The sequence below is a fragment of the Somniosus microcephalus genome, chromosome 32 (assembly GCF_052327205.1).
Source record: "Somniosus microcephalus isolate GS21.2 chromosome 32, FLI_Smic_1.0, whole genome shotgun sequence".
Classification (NCBI taxonomy): domain Eukaryota; kingdom Metazoa; phylum Chordata; class Chondrichthyes; order Squaliformes; family Somniosidae; genus Somniosus; species Somniosus microcephalus.
Genome location: NC_141018.1, coordinates 38,934,270 through 38,957,824, shown reverse-complemented (window position 1 = coordinate 38,957,824; position 23,555 = coordinate 38,934,270). Strand labels below are relative to the sequence as shown.

Sequence of the window (23,555 nt, the reverse complement as noted above, 5' to 3'; positions counted from 1 at the left end):
TGACTAAATTCATCTCATCTTACCTGTACTTGTCTTGTACTTTCTGTTTGATGTCCTGCAGGGAGTCCTGGGATATGTCCCTCTCCAGATAGCCAGACAGCACTTCTGTTGCATTCTCCAGATCTGCCTGATTGTTCTGGGGAAGAGAAACACACACCGCGTGTAACAAATCTGGACCTCAACACAAACATCATTGCAGTAGGTAGGTACGGACTCGGTCAAGTATCTGTGCTACCAGATTGCCATGTTAAACCCAGCCCTGCAGATCAGCAAATGGGATATAAAATCTAACTGCAAGAACACCAGCAGTCTTTAATAGAGCACATCAAACTCAGCCTCGCTCAGAAAAATGACAGGCTAAATTCGGGTGGAATTATAAAAGTGCAGCTGAACTGGTAGAGAATCAGCGCGAAGCATCCACCAGCCTGCTTTGTGCTGCAGAGTTGAGTGGAGCCTGGACACTGGACATGTACTCTGGAACTACCATCGCTAGAAAGGGAAGGAAGAGGTGAGGAATTGTAGATATTGCTCACAGTAAAGATATTGTTCAGTGATTCTACACAAGATGGTTGCAGCCATTTTGAGGTTTTCAATGGGCACAGGAGTGGAGCATCACTGCAGGTTCCATTTATCTAGATGTTTCTATTTACCTTCACGAGTAAAACATGTTTGAATTTAAGTCACGAGAAAAACCTTCCAATCAGAATTCTCAAGTAGCAGCGAATGTCACTGTTAAACCACATTATTCTAGCACCCTTCAGGATCAGACATGGCCAATGGTAAACCAGTGAGCCGAAGCGCAGATATATTTTTACTGTGTCAGCCACGGCTCATAAGAACATAAGAAATAGGAGCAGGAATAGGCCAATCGGCCCCTCGAGCCTGCTCCGCCATTCAATAAGATCATGGCTGATCTGATCCTAACCGCCAATCTACTATCACAGAACCATCTCCTGAATCTAACAGAATTAGACACACGAAATAGGAGCAGGATCAGGCTACACGGCCCCTGGTACCGCTCCGCTACCCACAGGGCCATGTCCGATCCAAACCTAGACTCATGTCCAAATTCCTGCCCGCTCCCCGTAACCCTTAATTCCCTTTACTTCTAGGAAACTGTCTATTTCTGTTTTAAATTTATGTAATGATGTAGCTTCTACAGCTTTTTGGGGCAGCATATTCCATGGACCTACCACCCTCTGAGTGAAGTAGTTCCTCCTCATCTCAGTTTTGAAAGAGCAGCCCCTTATTCTAAGACTATGCCCCCTAGTTCTAGTTTCACCCATCATCGGGAACATCCTCCCGGCATCCACCCGATCCAACCCCTTCACAATCTTATATGTTTCAATAAGATCGCCTCTCATTCTTCTGAACTCCAATGAGTAGAGTCCCAATCTACTCAACCTCTCCTCATATGTCCATCCCCTCATCCCCGGGATTAACCGAGTGAACCTTCTTTGTACTGACTCGAGAGCAAGTATGTCCTTTCTTAAGTATGGACACCAAAACTGTACGCAGTATTCCAGATGTGGTCTCACCAATACCTTGTACAACTGAAGCAATACCTCCCTATTTTTATATTCTATCCCCCTAGCAATGAAAGCCAACATTCCATTGGCCTTCTTAATCACTTGCTGCACCTGCATACTAACCTTTTGAGTTTCGTGCACCAGGACCCCCAGATCCCTTTGTACTTCAGTACTTTCCAGTTTCTTGCCATTAAGATAATAACTTGCTCTACGATTTTTCCTGCCAAAGTGCATAACCTCACACTTTCCAGTATTGTATTCCATCTGCCAAATCTCTGCCCACTTACTTAGCCTGTCTATGTCCCCTTGAAGGTTTTTTATGTCCTCCTCACTCACTACTTTCCCCCCCCATCTTAGTATCATCTGCAAACTTTGAAATGTTACACTCGGTCCCCTCCTCCAAATCGTTAATATAGATTGTAAAGAGTTGGGGACCCAGCACTGACCCCTGCGGAACACCACTAGTTACTGGTTGCCAGTCTGAGAATGTACCATTTATCCCAACTCTCTGCCTTCTGTTAGATAGCCAATCCTCTATCCATGCCAGAATATTACCCCCAATCCCGTGATTTTTTATCTTAAGCAATAATCTTTTGTGTGGCACCTTGTCAAATGCCTTTTGGAAGTCTAAATACACTACGTCCACTGGTTCCCCTTTATCCACCCTATATGTTACTTCCTCAAAGAACTCCAGCAAATTTGTCAAACATGACTTCCCCTTCATAAAACCATGCTGACTTTGTCCTATTAAATTATGATTATCCAAATGTCCTGTTACTATCTCCTTAATAATGGACTCCAAAATTTTACCTACCACAGATGTTAGGCTAACCGGTCTATAGTTTCCAGCCTTCTGTCTACTGCCCTTTTTAAATAAGGGTGTTACATTAGCAGTTTTCCAGTCTGCCGGGACCTTTGCTGAGTCCAGGGAGTTTTGGAAGATTATTACCAATGCATCCACAATCCCTACCGCCACTTCCCTCAAGACCCTAGGATGTAAGCCATCAGGCTCAGTGGGCAGCACTCGCGCCTGAGTCAGAAGTTATGGGTTCAGGTCCAACTCCAGAGACTTGAGCACATAATATAGGATCATATTTCAGTGCAATACTGAATAATTGGATGAGACGTTAAACTGAAGCCCCCACTGCCCTCAAGCAGACGTAAAAGTTCCTATGGTACTTTTTTGAAGAAAAGCAGGGGAATTCTCCCGGTGTCCTGGCCAATATTTATCCCTCAATCAACATCACTAAAAACAGATTATCTGGTCATCATCACATTGCTGTTTGTGGGAGCTTGCTGTGCGCAAGTTGGCTGCCGCGTTTCCTACATTACAACAGTGACTACACTTTAAAAAAGTGCTTCATTGGTTGTAAAGCGCTTTGGGACGTCCTGATGTTGTGAAAGGCGCTATATAAATGCAAGTTGTTTCTTTTTTTAAACTGCAACTGTGCATAAACCACCAAGCCCATTCCCTCCAACATAGTATGCAAAGTACACGGTCATGGCCTCCAAGGAAATTGATATCAGGCAAACCCGCCAAAAAAGCAAGCCCTTCCTCCACATATTCCTGTCCTGAACTGAAACATTCTACAATGTCCCATAGCTACTTAAATCACTTAGGCCTTAATCCGTTCCTATAACCTTCAATCCTAATTATTCAACCTCATTTTGTACATTTTCCCTTCGCAACATTAAGGTTCGCCAGGAAGGGCGATGGAAACAATGGCATGTGAATTTCATTTGAAAAATGGGCGATCTACCATTATATGTTCTCAACCATTGGCATATCTTGGAAATCACTGACCTGTATCCAAAGGTATTGTGCTTTGGAAGCAGACAGCTACAGTCAAACTCAACAAAGCACTGCCAAACTATGAAGAGTATTCAAGTCCATGTGGCTACTTTCCTCCAAGGCTACTTGACTGAAAATAACTTAGTGGGTGCCAGTTCTAGTTAAATGGCCTGTAACCTGTCAGGGAACTCAAGCACAAGATGCACATTCTGCCAATCATTGTCTCCTAGACATTGCAGTCAAACAGCTGAGTGGATTTCCAGATGGTGGTAACCTGTTCACACTAACCCATTTCAATTGTGTTGTGCAGGACACAGGATGGAAGTGTTATTAATTGTGACAGGTGAACCAGTTCCTGAAGGTGAATGATTGGCTCATAAGGTTGACCTGCTCGCTATCATCTATTGTTGAGCTACTGAGAACACACATACCAGTCTACACGAGAACCAGATTTATAGTGTTAAAAAATATTTTCGGGATGTGGCAACACTGGCAAAGCTGCACTTTTTATTGGTCATCTCTGGTGGTCCTGAAAAGGTGGCAGCGGAATCCTCCTTGAACCACTTGTGCTTGCTTAACGGTGCTAAGTAGGGAATTGCAGGATTTTGACCAAACGATGATAAACTGATGGTAATAACATGTCACGGTCAGGATGGTATATAATTTGGACGGGGAACTTCGAGATGATGTTGCTCCAATGGTCTTGCTGTTCTTGTCCTTCTTGATGGCAGAGTTTGAGGGGCTGGGAGGTAGTGCCAGAAGTAACCTCGATGCTGCAAGGCACACTGGAGATGGTATATACTGCACCCACAGTGCTGCAAGGATTTGATAGAATCTTTCGAATGCTTTCACCTTAACACTAATGTTTGTTCAAATTAGAACTAGCTGTCCCCGTAATGGAGGCTCAATGCATTGCAAGGTCACCCAGAATGCTGCTTGTTGCATGAGGTTTCCACAGGCCCATTTACAGGCAGGGTACGATACTTAGCAAGTGACGACAACTATGGCCATTACCATGTAATGCTACTCAATAGTGGTCCTATTTCCACACCAGTATGCCTATAAACTGGATATTCTCATCATATCTCTGGACCAAGGTTCCAGCGAGATCAGAATTCAAAGGATCTAGTGCATCACCTGGATGTGTTCAAAGTGGACCTCCCAGGCTCCTGGTTATGAAGTTTACTCAGAGACATTGGGTGATCTGATCTTGATGCAAACCAGTGCAATTGATACTTTTACCCTCATTCTGCGAAAAGAAAATGGGTTGCCCAAGGAGGAGGCAGAACAGCAGCCTATTTCTGCACCAGCAAATCTGGTGAGTGGGAAGCAGAAACTTTTGGCCTGGTCTTTACATTTACCATCTGCACAGATGCCAGGATACTGCATGCGACGTAGCTTGGGACAGCAGAGGCAATTTCCTCAGCCACTGTCCAACCCTCCCATCTTAAGAGGAGCTGCAACATTTTCAGTCTACACAGCAAGCATGGTAAGGGAATAATCTTGATAATCAGCAAAGGTTTACACGAGACTTGCTCAATATATTGAGGCCACGGCATGGCACACATACGACTTTTCAGCAAGAGGTTGCAGGAAATGCAAAACCCCAGAAGTGCCTGAAACTAAACTTGTGACCACAAATGTTAAACCATTTTCCTGTCACATGGAGGCAGCCTAAAATTTTGACTGAAGCCAACAATGGAAGTGAAAGAACAGAGGAGAGGTGGCACACGAGCAGTGTCTAAAATGATGGTCGAGGAGGCTATGTAATAGGGCGAGACAATGTGCTTGTAAATGAGTAGGCACCCAAAAGGTTCTTCAGTCCCAATAGGTTTTACTGGCTTGGGAACAAATATCAATGAATAAAGGACTGAGCTCTAAGCAAGGGACCTGTTGGGCTTCTATTTTACTATAGTTCTTATTTATCACTACCAGCACAAAGCACTAATCGCCTGTGTAAACCCAGGCATCCTGCACACCTAGCTATCACACACCTTGAATTTTAAAATGGCTAAGTTGACACTGAAATTTTTTTTGTTGCATTGAAACTACTGCTACTTTTTCCAGAGTAATGATTAGTCAGTACACAGATTGATGTCGACACACTCAAGCAGAATTGTTTTATCATACTCAAAGACAACAATTTGAACCTGTCAGTGGAAAGAGGGCCTACCTCAAAGATAATGGACTGGTTGTTCTTTCTGAGGTAGAAAGCAAAGACGTAAGTGTACATTAGTGTGGCGCGGCACTGGCAGAGCACATCCACAGCTTTCTTCAGGAACTGCACCTCAATCCAGGACATGTTGTGTTGCTGCATCTCCTCCATCTTCTGCTTGACCTGAGCGTAGAGCTTGTGCTCGAACCGCAGGCTCTGCATGTGGTTCATGTAGCGGTTGCAGTAAAAGAGGTACCGCTGGAGTGCCGCTCGAGAGCGCTGTCAAAGAAACACATCAAACAGGAGAGAAACGGAGATGGTGTCAAAAAAAAGTACAAACAGCAGCAGTTTCACCATTTCAAATAGGCAAGAGGTACTCAATAAGCCTGTACAGTTAGTGCAAAAATTTCCAGTTTAACATATAATACACAGAAAAGGCCAAGCTTGATCAACAGCACAGTTTGGGTAAGAATGGTTGTGACCGATATGCAATAGCGCTCAGTTATTTAGCCTGATTGCAACATTTGCCTATTATTTTCAATCATCTCCACTGTGCGGCAAGATCAGTCTTTCAAGTAAACCGGTTTGTATTTCTGTGCTGTCCATAACTTTCTATTTATCATAGTTAGACTTTCAACCAAAAGTACAGATTTTTATTGTTGCAGCAGGAATTAGAGGCAAAGTGATCAGTACGGTAAAGTAAAACTGTGATCTCCTCTAGTACCATCCAACCGTGACAACCCTTTCACTCTTGTTCATACCCCAAAGTAGAAACATGTACAGTAGTCACCCTTTACCCCGTGAAAAGTCATTGCTTCGGAGCGGTCAAGGGAGTTTCTCTCAAAATTCAGTGTGCGCTGTTTGTAAGGGTGGGGTTGGTGCTGCAGCAAAGCATTTGGCCACTTTGATTAAATCATAAGAGCCTGTGCGACCTTTCGGGACTTCAATTACTAGTCACAGAAATGGGAAACTCCCAACAGGCTATTCTGAAAATGAATCTGGTGTCCGATGACAGAAATTCAGTTAAAATCTAATAAAGTACTTAAATTATTGTCACAAGTTCATGTTTACCATGTGCACACTAACCTCTCAAAACACACTCCCCCAGCTTGCTTAATATTAAAATGAATGAGTGTGAAGCAAGATCTCTTCCAGAATTAAGTGCTTTATTCATCTGTATTAAATAAAACAGTGTAAACACACTGCAGTTTGGCTCAGCTGGTAATCTGGTCGCCCGAGTCAGAAAGTCATGGGTTCAAGCCCAATACGTACTCGAGTGGTTCAAGAGGACCCACTACAACCGTCTTGATGGCAACTAAGGATGGGCAATAAATGTCGGCCATGCCAGCGACGCCCATATCGCGAGAATTAATTTTTGAAAACCTAAACTAAGTGGTAAACAGCCAAAGGTGCCATCGGATGAAATATTAAACGTCTGCCTGATCGTATATCAACGTACACCATCAATAACAGAGCAAGTGGTAATTTTTGTTTGCGGCACCTAGCTACGCACATATTGGCTGCCATGTTTGCCTACATAACAACGGCACTTCAAAAAAATAATCCATTGGTTGTAAAGCACTTTGGGCATCTTGAAGCCACTGCAATACTGAAATGGCTACAATGGGAAATTCTCAATAGGCGACACACTGATCTCCACAAGAGCAAGAGTACGTGTAGCTCACAAACTCCACTGATGTGCTGATAGCCCCCTCACTGCTCCATGCTGACTTGCCCAGCAACGCTATCAGCACCAAATACACATCAAAATGGATCGAGGACATGGCCCTCAACATCAACTTGCAGGAATCAAAGAAATGGCAGCACACAAGGGTATTCAGACTACTGTGACTCTGCTGGCTCCTCAACCAGAGCTGTCTGCTCTAATCCAATTTAGAAGGATCTTGAAGACAGCCTTTAACACAGCTCAAATCTGGAAGGAATAAGACTCGACAAGAAATATTTCCCCACAACTGCAGTCTAGGGGTCTATAGGCTCGTCCACACCCCCCCCGTGCCTCTTTTACCTCCTGGGCATCCCGTGCTGCCTTTGCATCATCTTCATTGTAACGATTGCAGTTATACCTAAAAACAGAGAGGGGGCAACTTAGTTTAATTTCAGCTTTAATAACAGAAAAAATACAGACCATGTATAAATTTGTCTCTTTGCTTTCTACACCAGTTAAGAACTTTCTCCTATCACCACGTACAGATTGAAAAGTTACTGAACCTTCCTGCTGACTGACTACTTGAATCAATTGATTAGTCACTTCTTAGAATCATAGAATGGTTACAGCACAGGAGGCCATTCGGCCCGTTGAGCCCGTGCCAGCTCTCTGCAAGAGCACTTCAGCTAGTCCCACTCCCCCGCCCTTTCTCCGTAGCCCTGCATATTTTTTTCCATCAGGTTCTTATCCAATTCCATTTTGAAAGCCACGATTGAGTCTGCCTCCACCACCCTTTCAGGCAGTGCATTCCAGATCCTAACCACTCGCTGCATAAAAAAGTTTCTCTCCTGTCGCCTTTGGCTTTTCTGCCAATCACCTTAAATCTGTGTTCTCTGGCTCTCAACCCTTCCGCCAATGGGAACAGTTTCTCTCCATCTACTCTGTCCAGACCCCTCCAGATTTTGAACACCTCTATCAAATCTCCTCTCAACCTTCTCTGCTCTAAGGAGAACAACCCCAGTTTCTCTAGTCTGTCCATGTAACTGAAGTCCCTCACCCCTGCAACCATTCTTATAAATCTTTTCTGCACCTTCTCTAAGGCCTTCACATCCTTCCTAAAGTGCGGTGCCCAGAATTGGACACAATACTCCAGTTGAGGCCGGACCAGTGTTTAATAAAGGCTCATCATAACTTCCTTGCTTTTGTACTCTATATCTCTATTCATGAAGCCCAGGATCCCGTATTCTTTTTGAACTGCTTTCTCAACCTGCCCTGCCACCTTCAACGATTTGTGCACATATACCCCCAGGTCTCTCTGTTCATGCACCCCCTTTAGAATTGTACCCTTTAGTTTATATTGCCTCTCCTCGTTCTTCCTACCAAAGTGTATCACTTCACGCTTCTCTGCGTTAAATTCCATCTGCCACGTGCCCGCCCATTCCACCAGCCTATGTCCTCTTGAAGTCTATCACTATCCTCCTCACTGTTCACTATACTTCCAAGTTTTGTGTCATCTGCAAATTTTGAAATTGCGCCCAGTACACCTAATTCCAAGTCATTAATATACATCAAGAAAAACAGTGTTCTTAGAACCAACCCCTGGGGAACAGCACTGTGCACCTTCCTCCGGTCCGAAAAACAACCGTTCACCACCACTCTGTGTTTCTGATCACTTAGCCAATTTCGTATCTATGCTGCGACTGTCCCTTTTATTCCATGGGCTTCAACTTTACTGGCAAGCCTATTGTGTGGCACTTTATCAAATGCTTCTTCCCCATATCAATTATATTGGGCAGGCTAAGAGGTTAATTCTCCCACTGGCTATTGTGCATTTAGTCAGAGTTCCTTGCTATAATATTCAGCCTAGCCCAGTTCCATTGATTTGGAGTAGGAATGCCATCTCGGTGGACGCAAAATTGTGCCCAGGTACTGAAAGCAGGACAGAACATCTCTCCTGGAGCAGAGACCTTCAATCAAGTATCTTGCCTGGATTCAAACTCAGGTCACTGAGGTACAACAGCATCCTACCAAATCATGCAACCCAGTGCCCAAAACAACTCAAATATTGGATAATGCTAAACCTCTTCTTTTTACAAGAGCACAGCAACTGACAGACTAACCAGGCAGATCCGTGTGGCTCCCAGGGACCAAGGCAAACCCAACAGAATTCTGCTTTACAATTCTGATTGCGACAAACCATGTGATTGCATCCACCGTCCTTCTCAATGGTCACATGGCATTTCGGGCATTCCTGTTGAGACATAGTTAGTGAACAGTAAAGATCCAATTACAGATAAGCAACAGATGACCACACTTGAGTTCTAATATGGTATTGCTCGATACTAATCGACTACCTACCAAGCCATATTGAGAAATCAATCCAAGGGTTAAGGACAGTAAACAGCGATTAGATGCACTTAAGTTATGTTCCAGGTAATATTTTACTTTAAGAGTCCTTTGTACCCCATGTTTCATTAGCAAACTAAACTTGCTGGGGTGGAAATGGCATGTCTATTCTAGAACACTAATGTCAGTGTACTTGGTCTGTTTTGGGACAGATTGTGGTCAACTTGTTTGCCTCAAGTCTCCCCGAGTGAGATGAGGAGTATTTTACAACACGTTACTAGAGACTTTTGCCTCCTAACCAACAGTTTGTGTGGAGGACACTGTCTGCACCGATAGCCACAGTAATGACACAACACTGAAGAAACAAGGAACTATGGCTAAGTTTAATTGTTTTGAGCAAATGCAGTGGATGTGGTGTACATGGACTTTCAGAAAGCCTTTAACAAAGTACCACACAGGAGGCTATTGGAGAAGATTAAGGGGCACAGAATTAGGGAGAGGGTAGCAAATTGAATTAAAAACTGGTTAGAAGGAAGGAAACAGAGTAGGAGTTAAGGGTGTTGCTCAGACTGGCTGGAAGTGGGTACAAGAGTCCTGCTCTGGGAACACTTCTGTTCACTGTGTACAGGGAACTTTGTGCTATCCGGCACCGACGGGACCGAGCTGTTGCCGTTTCAACATTACCAGCGCTAATGTTGAAACATACGGAGATTTTGAGCTCCGTATCTGGCAACAAACCCTGTTGCTTAGCAACAGCTTCTAAACAGTTGGCCGTATCTTGCAAGCATCTCTGTAGCTTAGCAACAGCTTCAGCGAGACCTTGCAGAGCCTGACTGGTGAAAAAAAAGCAACGAAAAGAAAAAAAACCTAACGAAACGGCTCCTGATTTTTGCCGGTGGCTCGAGCATTCCGGGCAGTTAACCTCCGGATAAACCAAAGTTTCCTGTATATCAAGGATTTGGATATAAGGCTGGAGGGAGCGGTGTCCAAATTTGCAGACAATATGAAAATAGGAGGCATAATAAATAATTCTAAAGACCAAAAGAAGCTGCAAGGGGATATTGAGAACATGTGGAATGGGGGAAAAAAATATTAAATGGAATTCATTGTCAGTGAGGTGGTACATTTTGGTAAAAACAGTGAAGGTCATAATTAAATTTTGAATGGTGAGAGACTGGAAGATGTGGAAGAGGAGGGATTTGGGGGTGGTTCAGGGTCACAAGACATTAAAAGCAGCACCTCAAGTGGATAAGCCTAAAGAAAGCTGACGGAATACTGTTTTTTTGGCAAGAGGTATAGAATATAAAAGTTGAGATATAATGGTTAATCTATATAAAACTTTAGAAAGACCACAGTTGGAATACTGTGTGCAGTTTTGGAATCGACACTATAAGGATGGATATTGAGGCAACAGAGGCGACAGTGCAGATTCATTCGTATGGTGCCTAGTATCAAGAAATACAAAGAAAAATTGCGGCTGTTTTCATTAGAACAAAGGAGCTCATGGGGTAATTTGATAGAGGTGTTCAACATTATGAAGTGATGGGGACAGAGTAGATGCAGAAACAGGCTGCTTCCAGTGATTCGGTGTTCGAGGGTTCTTAAAAAAAGGGGAGATGCATACGAGATTAAATGTAAGAGATTTAGGACAGAGAGCAGGAGAAACATTTTTACAGTGGGCTATGCGGCTATGGATTGCCCTACCAGAGTTAGCGATTGAAGCAGAGATCGTATCAACATTTAAGGTTAGATCGGTGGTTGAAGTAAAGTGGAATGAAGGCATATGAGAACAGGGTGGGCATTAGGATTAGTATCATTGCTCATATGGAGGATAAGCACTACATGGAGTGGTTGGGCTGAATGGCCTGTTTCCATGTTGTAATTTCTATTTAATTCGATGTAATTTTACTTTAAGTGATCATTGATTTGCCACAGCAACTATGGTGCTTGGTGAGTACTGCTCACGTCCGACTATAGTGAATTAAAATACAACACCAAGTTATTGCTGTGAGCTGTGTATTGCCATTCTTTACTGCGGAAATGAGAATCACTTACCATTAAAATTAATTTATGTTGGAGCTTTACTGTTAAGTTGTTGCGGCACTTTTAAGTAGGGGACCCTGGAGAACAGCGCTTAAATGGAGCCCCCGCAGCCTCTGTACACCCCTCTCCCATACTCTGGTAACTGTTGCTCCTTCCATTGCTCAAGGCCGGCTCATTTGCAGGTGACTGAATGCCCAACAGCAACTTGTAAGGACCATGGAAACGTGCATTTAGTTTGCTGTTTAATCTATGAAGGTTTCCGCCTTTATCCTGTGGCGTGCTGCCCATCCAGCGATCCCTTTAAGCTGCCCAGCAAGCAGCGCTCTGGAGCTCTAGTGCAGCCAGCTCACCGGCTTGTAAATGGGAAAAACCGCAAATACACAGTATTTTGAATGGGCTGCACACCCAACAAAGGGAACATTGTGCCCATCACATCAGAAGTCACAGGAATGTGGGCGCTGGATGTGGAGAGGACCAAGCTTGGTTAGTACACTCTCCATTGCCTCCTTCCAAACATGCACACAGCAAATAACCTACCGATGCTCACCTGAACAATGGTCACTTGGACCAGATGGAAGAACATTGTACAGGTGCCAGGCAGAGAGAACACAGGCAGCACAGAGATGGAGACCATCAGTTTGCCTTTTGTCCTTAGTTGTACACACAAGGCTACTTTTACTTGCTCCCTAATTTGTAAGGTTAACTTTATCCTAAAGACGGATGCAAACATTGTTCAAAAGCTGGGAGAGAAGGAATTTCTATGGAAGGAACACAAAATAACTGTGGGCAGAAGCCTGAAAAAAACCTGATGGAACTGCTTCTGGAATGTGCAGCTTCTGATAATGACAATCTCTTGGGGATGAACACAATAGCAAGCAATAAGAGAGGGCTTCTCTGTAATTCTTCACAGGCTGATCTTTAAATAGTCTGATCCAACTGAATAAGGTGTTGCTCAAAGCACCACTTTTCATTGGTAGTCCTTGGAGGTTGCTTGTCTACCTTAGTGTTTGCTGCAATCCAATTGGAGGTTTCACTGTCATCATCGCACTTTTTAATCCACTTCTTCAACCACTACAAGGAAAAAGACACCATTACACAGGTTATATACAGCAGTTATTGGTGCAGCTCAGCCAGCGCATCAACATACACAAGTACAGACCATCATGTTGGAAATGCCGGAGCCAATATGGAGATTAGTATATCCCAAAACATTGGCAACTGTAAACCACACGTTGTGTTTCAGGCATTTATTACACTCCCGCACACCAGTCCCTGCATCATCTTGCCTGAGAAAGTGACTTGCTCCCTGGGCTCTGCCAGTGCTCCGAAATAATGGTTTACAAATCTCCATTTGGATCTTATACCACACACACACAAAGGCTTCATTTTCACATTTCGTCTTTTGATGTATCTCACGAGGTTGATGTCATTACAACGGAGATCTTTACATCAACAGGACTAGACATTTGTAACTGGCAAGGGCCTGTCGAGATTGTGGTCTTACTAGGAACGCCTCACACTATGGTCCGTTCAGCTAGCTGCACTGCGTTATAAAAATAAAACGTCTGCAGTGAGGCCAGGATTCTCCAATCTTGGAACTTAGTCATGAAGCTGGAAATGTTCCCAACAAGCAATGTCATTAACATTCCTAAAAGGTGCACTTCCAACTGCTCAAAATAAGGATTTTCAGGACGGGTACCCATGGAAAAAGACCAGAGCCACTTTATAAAGGAGCATGAAATAACAGAAAATGCTGGAAATACTCAGCAGGCCAGGCAGCATCCGTGGAGAGAGGAACAGAGTTAACGTTTCAGGTCGATGACCCTTCGTCAGACGAACCAGTTCGAATGCAAGGTCTTCGACCTGAAACGTTAACTCGGTTTCTCTCTCCACGGATGCTGCCTGGCCTGCTGAGTATTTCCAGCATTTTCTGCTGTTTCAGATTTCCAGCATCCGCAGTATTTTGCTATTATAAAGGAGCATGGTTGTTACTGTTGTATTTACACGGGTGCCTTGTGGGTGGAGCTTGGTTTATCCTTTATTAATCATGCAGTAGAGTGTATACAGGGCTGATCATTCCTTTTGAAGCACCATTGCTCCTTATTATTAACCTGAGTCAATTTATAGCACAAATTCTTTTTGAATTAACAATTATTTACTACATCTCAATAAACAAATCTCAGAGGCCCCTCTCCTCAGATCTTTCATAGTCAGGCATCCAAGATTCTCGAACCAATTCAACCCTACCTCCCCAAAAGCCATGAAGACAGAAAACCCACCAAGTGAGGTATAGTCCAGATGCTGCATTATGGAAAGCTCCATAAGTAATCAAGCAAGCAACCTTGGAACAAGAAAGAGCCATTCAGTCCTTCCACAGTCCAGACATGACCACTTCAATCATGGACTCCATACCTTCAAAATCTCGGTTTTTTCCCCTAACCCAGTTGTGGAAAATTAATTTAGTCACCATCACTTTTCTCAATCTAATCTTAGGATATAGTTAGTACAAATGAGAGGGAGGATGAATAGAACAAGGCCATTAGGTTTCACAAATACATCCCCTTTTCAGAGATCAACCCCGCCCACCCCTCCAAATCCCTTCTGTCTCTAGAAATGACATCTAATCGTCTCCTAAACACATTTATCCTGTCTGCTTCAATGGTTTCCCAGGTATATTGCAGTCTTAGTATAGAAGGGAAAGGCATTAAAATTATACTTAATTTACTGAGAACTTTAAAATAAATTGAGCTTATACAGGAACACAGTCTCATCACTAATGTGAAACTGGTACTGTGAATTTATCAATGGAGTACATGCCAGAGTCTCTCTCTCACCTTGCATTTAACAGGATCGTGCCAATTCTCAGCACAGTTGAAGCTGTAAATTAAAAAAATCTTACTTAATATTTGTGTGACTCAGGCTTCAATTCAGATACTTAAAGACACCCAATAACTAAGTGACATTTAGGTAGAAATCTGCTTACCAGAACTGCCGCCCACATTTACAGCGAACTGGCTTTGCATCAGGGTACTGGACTTTAATAACATGGTGACAGTCAGGGGCAGGGCACCATTTTAACAGTCGATTGCACTGTGATGGAAAAGCACAACTGTTGGTGTCTCGCTCAGTTTAAACAAAAGGCACGGTGATGAGAAGGTGGCACAAAAGGGACAGGTTCCACTCAGTCATTATCTAATGACACCCCAGTGTTGTTCGAATTCTGGTGCACACCTAACAACCAACCCCACTCCGTACAGCAAGGCTCCAGCTACTGTCACCTCGCAAAGCAATTTTAAAACCCAAATTAAACAGATTTAAAAGAACTATTTTGAATTACTATGACGCCAGTTTAGCAGCCAATGTATGCAATGCACACCTTTACAACACAGCTCCATTTTCATTTCTACCTATTGCACTTCCACACACAGTATTTGCTCTAAAGAGGGAAAGCCTTACCTCTACAAAACTGTTTGTTATTAAATGCTGGTACTTCAACTTGACTTTGGAATCTGTGATCAAACGCCTGGGGAAAATAAACCAAAACATATTTCTTAGAACATATTCCCATTAGACTGACAACATATAGGAATAGAAGAGGAAAGTGGCCATTCCACAAGGAGGAAGCAACTCAACTCAACTACACCCTACCATGGCGCTGATCGCCTCGCTCAGTGGTAATGGGGGGGTTTAGATCTTCTGAACGCACAAGATTCTTGGCTGAGCGGTTACTGATAAACGCACAACTGAACCGTCTTCTCGATTGCGTGATTTATGATGCAGTTAGATGTGGTGGTGGGGAGCTGTAGGCTTTTTCTGGATGGATCTTAAGTTAGGCTAAATGCCTTCCTCACTTCTACCTAACTTCCCATGCGGGTGTCCGGCAACACCGTCTGCCCCAAGCATTAATTTTTACATTGTATAGTAAGTGAGGTTATATGCCAGTTTGGTTATAAAGTGAGGCCAATAGCAAACTAGTAGGCAAGCAACGGAATGTGAAGCCTCCAGCTAGATGCAGTTTGTGTTGCTGGGTTTATCATTATAGAAACGGGTGCAGTACAAATGGAATCCCACCTTCAGCCTGAACAAAGCACAAACAAAAAGGATGTGTTCACTCATCGCTAAAATATCATTCTGAGGGGGGAGGGTTAACAGCCAGAGGTCGTGGTCCATATTGGTACCAACGACATAGGTAGAAAGAGGGATGAGGTCCTGCAGGCAGATTTTAGGGAGCTAGAAGAGAGATTAAAAAGCAGGACCTCACTCCCGGTGCCACACGCAAGTGAATATAGAAATAGGAGGATAGAGCAGATGAATGCGTGGCTGGAGAAATGGTGCAGGATGGAGGGCTTCAGATTCCTGGGGCATTGGGACCAGTTCTGGAGGAGGTGGGAACTGTACAGGCCGGACGGGTTGGACCTCAACAATATCCCCGCAGGGAGGTTTGCTAGTGCTGTTGGGGAGGGTTTAAACTAATTTGGCAGGGGGTTGGGCACCAGGATGTAACATTAGTCATAGAGGCACAGAAGGCGGCCATTCGGCCCATCGAGTCCTTGCCGGCTCTCTCTAGAGCAATCCAGTCAGTCCCATTCCCCCGCTCTATCCCCGTAGCCCTGCAAGTTTATTTCTCTCAAGTGCCTATCCAGTCTCCCCTTGAAAACATCGAGCGTCTCCGCTTCCACCACTTCCGTTGGCAGCGAGTTCCAGGTCATCTCCACTCGCAGCGTATAAAAGTTTTTCCTCACATCCCCCCTGTATCTCTTGCCCAAAACCTTAAATCTGTGTCCCCTAGTCCTTGTACCATCAACTAGTGGGAACAGCTTTTCCCCATCTAGCCTATCCAAACCCGTCATAATCTTATACACCTCTATCAAATCACCCCTTAACTGCCTTTGCTCTAATGAAAACAAATCCAACTTCGCCAACCTGTCCTTGTAGCTAAGATCCCCCATCCCCGGAACCATTCTGGTAAATATCCTCTGCACCCTCTCAAGGGCCTTCACATCCTTCCTAAAGTGTGGTGACCAGAACTGGTCGCAATACTCCAGTTGTGGCCTAACCAGCGCTTTATAAAGGTTCAGCATAACCTCTCTACTTTTGTACTCAATACCTCTGTTTCTGAAGCCCAAGATCCCATATGCTTTGCTAACCACTCTCTCAATATGTCCTATCACCTTCAGGGACCTACGTACATTAACTCCCAGGTCCCTCTGTCTCTGCACACTCTTTAAAACTGTGCCATTAAGTGTATATTGCCTCTCCCTGTTCTGCCAAAATGCATTAGAAAGGGGAAATAAAATGCTCAAAGGAATGGGAGAGGCAGAGAGCACTAAAGTAAGAAATAGTAAGGTATTAGGTGGGGTCCAACTAAGAGAATACAGGATGGTCTAAGATGGGTTTACAGTGTATGTATGTGAACGCATGAAGCGTAGTAAACAAGGTAAGTGAGCTGCAGGCACAAATAGCCACATGGGAATATGATGTGACAAAAACAGAGGTTTGGCTCAAAAAAGGGCAGGATTGGGTATTAAATATTCCTGGTTATAAGGTGTTCAAGAAAGATAGGAGGTGGTGTGCCAGTATTGGTTAAGGAGAATGTTAGTGCTGGAGAGAGAGGATGTCCTGGAGGGGTCAAGGACAGAATCTATATGGCTAGAGTTAAGAAATAATAGAGGTGCCATTACACTACTGGGTGTATTCTATAGACCACCAAATAGTGGGAAAGATATGGAGGATCAAATTTGCAGAGAAATTACTGAGAGGTGCAAGAACTATAGAGTAGTGATAATGGGGGACTTCAACTGTCCTAATATAGACTGGGATTGTAATAGTGTAAAGGGCAGAGAGGGGGAAGAATTTATGAAGTGTGTTCAGTTGAACTTTCTTGATCAGTATGTTTCCGGCCCGACGAGGGAGGAGGCATTGCTGGATCAGGTTCTGGGGAATGAGGTAGGTCAAGTGGAGCAAGCGTCAGTAGGTGAACATTTAGGGAACAGTGATCATAGTATCATAAGGTTTAGATTAGATATGGAAAAGGACAGGGAGCAATCTAGAGTAAGAATGTTTAACTGGGAAAAGGCCACTTTCAGTGGGATGAGAACGGATCTGGCCCAGGTAAACTGGAATCCAAGATTGACTGTAGTGGAACAATGGGCTGCCTTTAAAGAGGAAATAGTTTGGGTACAGTCAAGGTACATTTCCACTAAGGGGAAAGGTAGAGCAACTAAAGTCAGAGCTCCCTGGATGACGAAACAGATAGCTAATATGAAGAAGCAGAAAAAGAGTGCGTATGACAGATGTCAGGTTGCAAATACATCTGAGAATCAGGCTATATACAGAAAGATCAGAGGAGAAGTGAAAAATAAAATAAGAGGGGCAAAGAGAGGGTATGAGAATAGAATGGCAGCCAACATAAAAGGTAATCCAAAAGTCTTCTATGGGCATATAAATAGTAAACGGGTAGTAAGAGGAGGGGTGGGGCCGATTCGGGACCAAGAAGGAGACCTGCGCATGGAGGCAGAGGTACTAAATGAGTACACTGCATCTGTCTTCACCAAGGAAGAGGATGCTGCCATAGACAGTGAAGGAGGAGGTAGTGGAGACACTTGATAGTATAAAAATTGATAGAGGTATTATAAAGGCTGGCTGTACTTAAGTTGATAAGTCACCAGGAGCAGATGGGATACTCCTAGGATGCTGAGGGAATTGAGGGCAGAAATCGTGGAGGCACTGGCCATAATATTCCAATCCTCCATAGATACGGGGGTGGTGCCAGAGGATTGGAGAATTGCAAATGTTACACCGTTGTTCAAAAAAGGGTGTGAAGATAAATCCAGCAACTACAGGCCAGTCAGTTTAACCTCGGTAGTGGAGAAGCTTTTAGAAACAGTAATCAGGGATAAAATTAACTTGGATAGGTGTGGATTAATTAAGGAAAGCCAGCACTGATTTGTTAAAGGCAATCATGTTTAACAAAATTGATCGAGTTTTTTGATGAGGTAACAGAGAGGGTTGATGAGGGCAATGTGGTTGACGTGGTGTACATGGATTTCCAAAAGGCATTCGACAAAGTGCAACATAATAGGCTCGCCAGCAAAGTTGAAGCCCATGGAATAAAAGGGACAGTGGCAGCACGGATACGGAATTGGCTAAGTGACAGGAAACAGAGTGTGGTGGTGAACGGTTGTTTTTGGATTGGAGGAAGGTCTACAGTGGTGTTCCCCAGGGGTCGGTTCTAGGACCACTACTTTTCTTGATCTATATTAATGACTTGGACGTGGGTGTACAGGGCACAATTTCAAAATTTGCAGGTGACACAAAACTTGGAAGTATAGTGAACAGTGAGGAGGAGAGTGATAGACTTCAGGATGACAGACAGGCTGGTGAAATGGGCGGACACATGGCAGATGAAATTTAACGCAGAAAAGTGTTAAGTGATACACTCAGAATGAGGAGAGGACATAAACTAAATGGTACAATCCTAAAGGGGGTGCATGAACAGAGACCTGGGGGTATGTGTGCACAAATCATTGAAGGTGGCAGGGCAGTTTGAGAAAGCAGTTAAAAAGGCTTACGGGATCCTGGGCTTCATAAATAGTGGTATAGAGTGCAAAAGTGTGGAAATTATGATAAACCTATATAAAACACTGATTCGGCCCCAACTGGAGTACTGTGTTCAATTCTGGGCACCGCACTTTAGGAAGGATGTGAAGGCCTTAGAGAAGTTGCAGAAAAGATTCACGAGAATGATTCCAGGGATGAGGGACTTCAGTTACATGGATAGACTGGAGAAGCTGGGGCTGATCTCCTTGGAGCAGAGAAGATTGAGAGGAGATTTGATAGAGGTGTTCAAAATCATGAGGGGTCTAGACAGAGCAGAATAAAATTATCTGAATGGCAATAGATTGGGAGAAGGGGAAGTGCAACGAGACCTGGGTGTCCTTGTGCACCAGTCGCTGAAAGTAAGCATGCAGGTGCAGCAGGCGGTTAAGAAGGCAAATGGTATGTTGGCCTTCGTAGCGAGAGGGTTTGAGTACGGGAACAAGGATGTCTTGCTACAGTTGTACAGGGCCTTGGTGAGACCACATCTTGAGTATTCTGTGCAGTTTTGGTCGCCTTATCTGAGGAAGGATGTTCTTGCCATGGGGGGAGTGCAGCGAAGATTCACCAGGCTGATACCTGGGATGGCAGGAATGACGTATGAGGAGAGGTTGGGTCGATTGGGCTTGTACTCGCTGGAGTTTAGAAGAATGAGAGGGGATCATCGAGACAGACTAGATGCTGGAAGGATGTTCCCGATGGTCGGGTAGTCCAGAACCAGGGGTCACAGTCTAAGGATAAGGGGTAAGTCATTTAGGACTGAAATGAGGAGGAATTTCTTCACCCAGAGAGTGGTGAACCTGTGGAATTCTCTGCCAAAGAAGGCAGTAGAGGCCAATTCATTAAATATATTCAAGAAGGAGTTGGATATATTTCTTAAGGCTAAAGGTATCAAGGGATATGGGGAGAAAGCAGGGACAGGGTACTGAATTTGGATGATCAGCCATGATCTCATTGAATGGCGGAGCAGGCTCGAGGGGCCGAATGGCCTACTCCTGCTCCTATCTTCTATGTTTCTATGTAACTGTTCCCATTGGTAGATGGGTCGAGAACCAGAGGACACAGATTTAAGGTGACTGGCAGAAGAACCAAAGGCGACGGAAGAAGTAACTTTTTTACGCAGCCAGTGGTTAGGATCTGGAATGCACTGCCTGAAAGGGCGGTGGAGGCAGATTCAATCTTATCTTTCAAAAGGGAGTTGGATAAGTATCTGAAAGAAAAATATTTGCAGGGCTACGGGGAAAGGGCAGGGGAGTGGGACTAGCCGAGATTCGGCGCGGGCTCGATGGGCCGAATGGCCGCCTTCCGTGCTGTAACCATTCTATGATTACAGTTCTCCAAAAACAAACCCAATTTGCAGATTTGTCACTGGAGCTGAAACACGGCTCCATGACAACAACACAACACACTTCAGGGCAAATGAAAAGGCTGCATGGCCGTCATTAACACGAACCTTGTGTAAACAGGACATGCTGAAATGAAATGGTTGTCAGCTTGTATACAAATCAAGTACACTGAAATCACAAATCAATCGGAACTAAGTGGCTGCCCATCCTCACTTTGTAAAAGAAATGGGAGCCACAGGAATTATATCCATTTAAGTTATACGATGGTGATGTTGAGGAAAAAACCATGGCCAGCATATATGTGGAACACTGGATAAACACACGAGGGAGAAAGGAATAGGTTATTCTGATAGGAGGCTTGTGTGGAGCATAAACACCGGCATAGACCAGTTGGGCCGAATGGCCTGTTTCTGTGTTGTAAATGCTATAAGAACAAGAGAAAAGCCAAGAATGAGCATTCATCGCATGAAGGGATTAGCCCTGAAGCTCACCCATTACCAGAGGTGATACTGAGAAAAACAACTCTTGGTGTTAACGCTCCAACATCACCCAGGTTATCGAGTCCTCTTTGAAACGAACACCATCTTCCCTGTTAGTCAAGCTTTATAAAGGGTGTTCAATGTTTTCCTCAGCATCAAAGTCAAGTGTAATGCTTGGGGATTAGTGTTTTTGGATTCTGCAGACTCTCATGGGTTGGTAGCGCATCAAAATCAGTGGCATTTACTGTAAGCAGCTCTTTTACAGTAAGCTCCCTTCCTAGCTGGAAATGCCAGGTCACGTTCGAATATGAGGAAACCATTTTCAGAAACTGCAGGAATTACAAGGGGACCGGAATGCAAAGTAAATCTGAGATGGTGGGAAGTGGCAGGCGTGAGTGAGGAACAAAGCATGCAGTATAGTTTGTCAAACTCACAGCAAAATAAATTAATCTCAGTCTTGCTTGGATCAAAGCTGCTATTGAATAACTAGTAAAATGTGATCTTCACATAACTCTGCAGTGTCAGCAAAACTTCACTCCTTGTAACATTGACAGATATTGTACCAAAATGGCTCAGTTCATCCTAAACCATACATCCCCACCAACACAATAGTCCCCACAGAAAAATAAACCAACAAAACCAGGGTTCCATCTGTGAAAGATGATTTGTAGCAGTCAGCAAGAGACAGTTTGCTTGTTTATGAGCAAGACTCTTTAACTGTGGTCATTAAGATCTGTATTGCAGATGCACTTGGTGCTATGACCCAGATGGTACCGTATGGAAGTCATTTCCCAATACACGGCCCATTAACTGTTTATACTCTGCAAACCCACAAGAACAGTTTCAACTAAATACCCAATAAATGATACAGAACCCCTCTAAACCTCCAATAGCGATGGTTAAAGAGGTTTTTCTCCTAATGGATAAATGGAATAAAGCCATTGGACAGAAACAAGTTTCAAGGGTCCAGCCAGTCAAGAGTGACTGTACGAATGCCTGTGCTATATTACAAAGACCAATAGCATTTATACAGCAGCTCACCGTGGCTCTCAAATACCTCACATTCAATGAATTCCTTTTATTATGGAGCTAAATGTAGCAGCCGTTTCTGGGCACAGCAAGATCTTACAAACACTGACTCCCCCCTAATCCGCTCCTTTTGGTGCTAAGTAACTGCCACTGGGAGAACACCTCTTCAAAAAGGGAATTTTAATACCCACACCAACAGACAGACTCACTTTCCCATTTCATCACAAGGGACTGCACCACTGACAACTCAAAATTCTCAGTGCTGCCCTGGAGTGCCAGCTTAGACTGGGCTCAAGTCTGGAAGTGGGATCAAATCCACATCTTTTGCGCTACAATATTGCGGTAACTAGAGCAGATGGTGGGCTGTGACAAATGTGAAAAAACCACCAAGTTAGCATTTCCATGAAGTGCAAGACTGGTCAAATCCCAGTGTGAGGGATGGACTTGACAGCTGCAATACCTTTCAGCACAAACTCCACACTAACTCTGCAGGGTGGTACTGAGGGAGCGCCTCACTGTCCGAGGGGCAGTGCTGAGGGAGCGCCGCACTGTCCGAGGGGCAGTACTGAGGGAGCGCCGCACTGTCGGAGGGGCAGTACTGAGGGAGCGCTGCACAGTCGGAGGGGCAGTACTGAGGGAGCGCCGCACTGTCGGAGGGGCAGTACTGAGGGAGCTCCTCACTGTCGGAGGGGCAGTACTGAGGGAGCGCCTCACTGTCGGAGGGGCAGTAATGAGGGAGCGCCGCACTGTCCTGCACTGTCGGAGGGGCAGTACTGAGGGAGCTCCTCACTGTCGGAGGGGCAGTACTGAGGGAGCGCCTCACTGTCGGAGGGGCAGTAATGAGGGAGCGCCGCACTGTCCTGCACTGTCGGAGGGGCAGTACTGAGGGAGCACCTCACTGTCGGAGAGGCAGTACTGAGGGAGCACTGCACCGTCGGAGGGGCAGTACTGAGGGAGCTCCTCACTGTCGGAGGGGCAGTAATGAGGGAGCGTCGCACTGTCCTGCACTGTCGGAGGGGCAGTACTGAGGGAGCACCTCACTGTCGGAGGGGCAGTACTGAGGGAGCGCCGCACTGTCCTGCACTGTTGGAGGGGCAGTACTGAGGGAGCGCTGCACTGTCGGAGGGGCAGTACTGAGGGAGCGCCGCACTGTCGGAGGGGCAGTACTGAGGGAGCGCTGCACAGTCGGAGGGGCAGTACTGAGGGAGCGCCGCACTGTCGGAGGGTCAGTACTGAAGGAGCGCCACACTGTCGGAGGGGCTGTTTTCGGATGAGACATTAAACTGAGGCCCCTTCTGTCCTCTCAGGTGGATGTAAAAGAACTCATGGCACTATTTTGAAGAGCAGGGGAGTTCTCCCTGGTGTTCTGGCCAATATTTATCCCTCAACCAATTATCACAAACAGATGATCTGGTCATTATCACATTGCTGTTTGTGGGACCTTGCTGTGCACAAATTGTCTGTTGTGTTTCCTACATTACAACAGTGACTACATGTCATTGGCAGTAAAGCGCTTTGGGACGTCCTGAGCTCGTGATAGACGCTATATAAATGCAAGCACTTTCTTACTTAAC

General features: G+C 44.7%; 1 protein-coding gene across 3 annotated transcripts in view; it reads right to left on the bottom strand.

The window, feature by feature from the left end:
- LOC147097455 (E3 ubiquitin-protein ligase arih1) overlaps positions 1-23,555 on the bottom strand; it is a 75,043-nt gene that overhangs the window by 5,370 nt on the left and 46,118 nt on the right. For all 3 annotated transcript variants that reach the window (XM_085972450.1, XM_085972452.1, XM_085972451.1), the window contains 8 exons: positions 14,988-15,054; positions 14,515-14,621; positions 14,366-14,408; positions 12,531-12,602; positions 9,263-9,393; positions 7,503-7,560; positions 5,495-5,755; positions 24-136 (listed from right to left, as the gene is read on the bottom strand). In XM_085972450.1, the coding sequence (XP_085828576.1) occupies positions 24-136; positions 5,495-5,755; positions 7,503-7,560; positions 9,263-9,393; positions 12,531-12,602; positions 14,366-14,408; positions 14,515-14,621; positions 14,988-15,054 (852 nt within the window). The remainder of the gene's footprint in view (positions 1-23; positions 137-5,494; positions 5,756-7,502; positions 7,561-9,262; positions 9,394-12,530; positions 12,603-14,365; positions 14,409-14,514; positions 14,622-14,987; positions 15,055-23,555) is intronic.